The sequence below is a fragment of the Theobroma umbraticum genome, unplaced genomic scaffold (assembly GCF_002168275.2).
Source record: "Theobroma umbraticum cultivar Fairchild unplaced genomic scaffold, ASM216827v3 scaffold_302.0, whole genome shotgun sequence".
In the NCBI taxonomy this organism is placed as follows: Eukaryota; Viridiplantae; Streptophyta; class Magnoliopsida; order Malvales; family Malvaceae; genus Theobroma; species Theobroma umbraticum.
The window spans coordinates 742,479-747,063 of NW_018397287.1; the positions used below are offsets into that span (position 1 = coordinate 742,479).

General features: G+C 35.1%; 1 protein-coding gene across 1 annotated transcript; it reads right to left on the minus strand.

Moving 5' to 3' along the window:
* Positions 1-358: 358 nt before the first annotated feature.
* Positions 359-3,280, minus strand: STOP1 (C2H2 and C2HC zinc fingers superfamily protein). Its single transcript, XM_021444453.2, has 2 exons — positions 2,914-3,280; positions 359-2,083 (listed from the first exon to the last, which is right to left on the minus strand). Exon 2 carries the CDS (start codon positions 2,049-2,051, stop codon positions 525-527), a length of 1,527 nt encoding a protein of 508 aa, XP_021300128.1. The 5' UTR covers positions 2,052-2,083; positions 2,914-3,280; the 3' UTR covers positions 359-524.
* Between the last annotated feature and the right edge of the window lie 1,305 nt (positions 3,281-4,585).

Genomic DNA, 4,585 nt, shown 5'->3' on the forward strand with positions numbered 1-4,585 from the left:
CGGGGAACATTTAAAGAGTAGGAGAGTGTGATCTGTTCCTGGCTAAGTTCTCTCAATGTCACCCGCACTTCTCAGCTTGACAGGAAGATAACATTAAAGGCATATAAAGCTCCATAGACTGGCCAGGAAGACACGCAGTGGTTGAAAGGTAGCACTAACTTACAACTTCCAATCCTGGCATGGGAGAGTGGAAACCATAGGATTATTAGAACTTGAGATTCCAAACAGTATGATATACGAATGAAGGCAAAACATTGTAAGCGCACTAAGGGATTGTAGTTATGATTAGGGCTTCAAAAATGGGGTTAGTGTTTGAAGATTTTACAGAATTAAAAAAAAAAAACCATAGCGCTAGGTCTAAGAGAGCAAGACTTTCTTTTCATTAAAAACGCATTTATTTAAGCAATTAAGTACATAGGGCTGCCTTACCATACAAATGCAATACAAATTAATATCCCTGAACCCCTAATCCAAGGAAGGAAGAATACAAATACCTAAAAACATTAGCCAATACTATTAGGGCTTTAGTCTTCTCCGCTTTTCTGACTGTAACTACAAGACCCTGAAAGGAGAAATGCAAATGAATTCTCTGAATCATCGAATGGGGGTCGAGGGAACTCATGAAACCCACCAAAATTACATGTATCGAAGTTCAATGGTGAGAAATAACCAGCAGGATCATCAATGCCCCCTTTAACATCCACACTACTTTGAACCCCACCTTCACTAGAAACATTTGAGGAAAAGTTGAAATTCATGCTTCCCACCTTATTTATGGCTTGATTGCTATCTCCTCGATGATCAGATGGCCCAGCAGATCCTTTATTTTCATCCAAGGGAATTGCTGGAGTGTGACCTTGGAAAAGAGTAATATGCCCAAACAGCTTATCTTTCCTTGAAAACGTGGTGCCACAAGAACAAAGCCATTTATCCTTACCACAATGCTTCTCGTGAGTTTTGAGATCAGCAATTACTGAGAATTTTTTGGTGTTGCATCTGCTGCAAGTGTAGCTCTTGTCACAGTGGGTTCTCTTGTAATGGTTTTTGACACATAAAATGGTCTTCAGAGGCTGAAACTTTTTGTGATCCTTGTTCCGCTTGCAGCCAGCATAAGGGCAGGAATACCTCTTAATAAGAGTTGGTTCAGAGCTGGATTCTTTATTGGGTTTTGCCAATGCTGCTGGTGTTTTATATTCATCTCCATGACCTCTCATGTGCATTCGTAAATTTGCATCTCTCTTGAATCCTTTTCCACATATAGTGCAGAAGTGAGTGTGGGGCGCAAGGATCTCTTCCTTTTCTAACTGCAATATCTCATAGGTGCCAGGTAAAAGGTTTTCTCCTTCCTCAACATCTTCCTCATCTTTCAATTCATGTTCTTCAATAATATGATTCTGCTCATTTCCACCATTGCTACTAACATCAAAAGAGTTTGGCTGCTCAGAGATTCTGCTTCCACCAGCACTTTGTGGCTGAACCCCACCATTTTGCCCTTGCCCAGAAGGGAAGACAACTCCACCAAACTGCCCAAACTGTCCAATAGATGGACTAGCTGCAGAGAGTGTATGCTTAACAGATGGGAGAAGACTACCAGCAGTAGATATCAACTGAACTATAATTGAAGTGAGATCAGCAGTAATTAGCTGCTGTTGCTGAGCTACAAGTTCATCTGGTCGCCCCAACACTTGGCCCCTTCGGCCAACGATTAAATGCACCAACTCCTGAAGCTGATGGATCTTCTGCTCAAGGAATGACAGATTGTTTAGCATTGCACTTGGATCCCAGTCTTGGACTTTATTGGAGAGCAGTGTTTCATTAACAGGGCCATCTTGGCCACGGACTTTAATTTGGTTATTGGGGTTACGCGGCAGTGAAGACTGAGTTTGAGAAGTTTGGCTGAATACATGGAAAGGTGGTTCAATCCTGGTGCTGTAATCTAAAATGGATGGATCTTCCCACTTCTGCTGATGTTGGGTATTGAAATTAGGAAAAGATGGGTGTTCAGGAACTTTCTTTTGTAGTTCACCAGATAGCCTCTCTTTAAGATCCATTTCCAGGTCTTCTCAGATATCAAGATCCAATACTAGTCAAAAGTGGAAAACACCAAGAGATTAGAAATATTCATCAAAATTCCAAAACAAATTGCAATTAGCAATTAAAAATGGCTACAGATGGAAAAACAGAAAGAATAGCCCAGCCATCTAATTATAAGAATAGATTTGAAAATAAGATAGAGAAATCATTATAACCCCAATCCAAATTTTTACAACAACAACTATCAGTAAAGACCCTGTTGTTTTGACCAAAGCAAAAATAAATTTTTCACCATAATAATGCAAAAAAACAAGAATCTAACTTCACAGCGAAGTTTATTCACGAAATCAAGCAACCTCCTGTCATTTCCACCATTGAAATTAATAAAAGCTGCCTTTTTCTTTTCCCATCCAAAGTCACAAAAGAAACAAAAACAACTCAGAATGGCAGAAAAGTAAAAACGGGTTTCCTCAATTGAAAGTCAAATCACCTCAATCATCCCATAACTCTTCCTTAGATTGAAATGAAATCCCAAAACTCATTTGAAAGTTGCAGCAAGAGCTTAACCCTTATAAACTTATATCAAACTAAAATCCCATCATTCTTATTAACCCAACCCCATTTCAAAAAGGCTTTAAACATTAAACATACAAATAAATTCTCTTCTTCTCATTCAAATTAGTAACTTAAACACTCAAAATATCATATCAAATTATTAGCAGCAGAAACAGTTGGAGCGAATAAATTTGAAAAGATCTCACCATTCTGCTAAATACCCAGACACAAAAATCTTATCTTTAGAGCAAACAAAGCTAACAAGTTAAAACTTTACGGTTATAAAAAATAATAATAACAATAATATCATCAAGAGAGACTTACCAGATTCAAGGTTACTTCGATGCTCTTTGTTTCATGCTTCTAAAGAGATAGAAAGGAGAAGGGGAGGAAAAAAAAAACATGGAAAAGTGAAATAAAGGCCGACCCAGTCAATTTATGAGCAAAAGGCTCAGCACGCAGGCAGAAAGAAGATGGTTAATGTGTTGCTAAGTAGGACAATAAGCTAGTCAACCCCATCAATCAAGACCGTTGATTTCCCTTTTCTTAGGGCTGTCCTTTTTTGTTTCTTTTGTTTTCTGTAAAATCCATCATATCAATGGGATTGATGCAGAAATTATCAGAACCGTTGATGGCCAAATCCATCAAAACGCATCACCAGATTAACTTTTCTTTATGTGGTTTTAAGAAAATGGCTTTTGGAAAAAAAGGAGGGTGGAGGCTAAAAGGAGACAAAAGACTTTGAAGAGACAAAGGGCGATGGGGGATAGGAGTGGGACCCACCCAACTAACTTGATTCAGATTCTCTGCGCTCGATGATCAATGCATTCACCATTTGACTTGGTTGTTTAGTCCTATAATTAGTTTTTGTGCCTTAAAAGGTCTTTTTATTGGGGCTGGTGAAGCGGGGGGAAGGCTACCAGGAAGCTACGCCCACCGCCAGGTCCGAGGACTTTTTTTCTATATTTTACTATCTTGTCAGGATCCTTTATTTATACCCTCTTATTTGTTTGATTAAAGTTTCGCCCTAAAATCAAATATCAAATCCCATTTTAATTATGAAATTTCATTATACATATTGCTGAATCAATTATGCGATGTAATTTAAATATATTTTTAATCATTATTTATATAGAAAATATAATTTATAAAAATTAAATTAAATGTTTGGTACAATTCGTATGCATTCTTAATAATCAATTATACATAAAAAAAATCAGTTTGCAAAAAGTATCAATTTGTATAGTTTGAAGTGAGGATTCAAACTTTGCATCTAAAATATATATTATTTTCTGTTCTCTCACTATCAAATTCGGAATCTTTATATGCATTGCGTGTATTTATATTATTTCTATTTTTTCACTTTCAAACATGAATACCTTAAGTGTATAACCTGCATGTATATATATAAGATCAATGATGGTTATTAAAAATGTATTAGAAAATAATAAACAAAAACTACAAAATAAATCTCAGTCTCAGTGTGAAACACTTGATTATCGAAAAAAAATTATAATTTAACGGTATATTAAGTATAAGATATAAAATGAAATCTTTTTAAAACTTTGCTTTCTTTTTTTTTGAAATCTTAAGATTTCGTCTTAAGATAAGGTGAAATCTTATTAAAACTTTGTTTGATAATTGGAAAATAATTTGTTGACGAAATATTTTTTCTGTGTAAAAAGTTTTATAAAAAATTTTAATATTTTTTATTGGTTGGGTAAATTGCTGAAAATATTTTTCATTATTTAGATCATCTTGTGGAAATATATTTCACCATCACCTATTTTCAAAAATTTTTCCATCTTCGTCACCTTGTCACCATGAAATCATAAGTATCAATATTTATCAATTATGTAAGAAATCAAAAGCCTTATTTTTTATATTAGAAATATTATATATAAAAAATAAAACAACTAAAAACATACCCATAGATCAAAATTAATCATCCTACATAATAAAAGCATTCCACATAGATAATTAATCATCTTGCAAA

Excerpts from the sequence above, each read along its gene's own strand:
- STOP1 (XM_021444453.2), bottom strand. The coding sequence starts at position 2,051 with ATGGATCTTAAAGAGAGGCTATCTGGTGAACTACAAAAGAAAGTTCCT.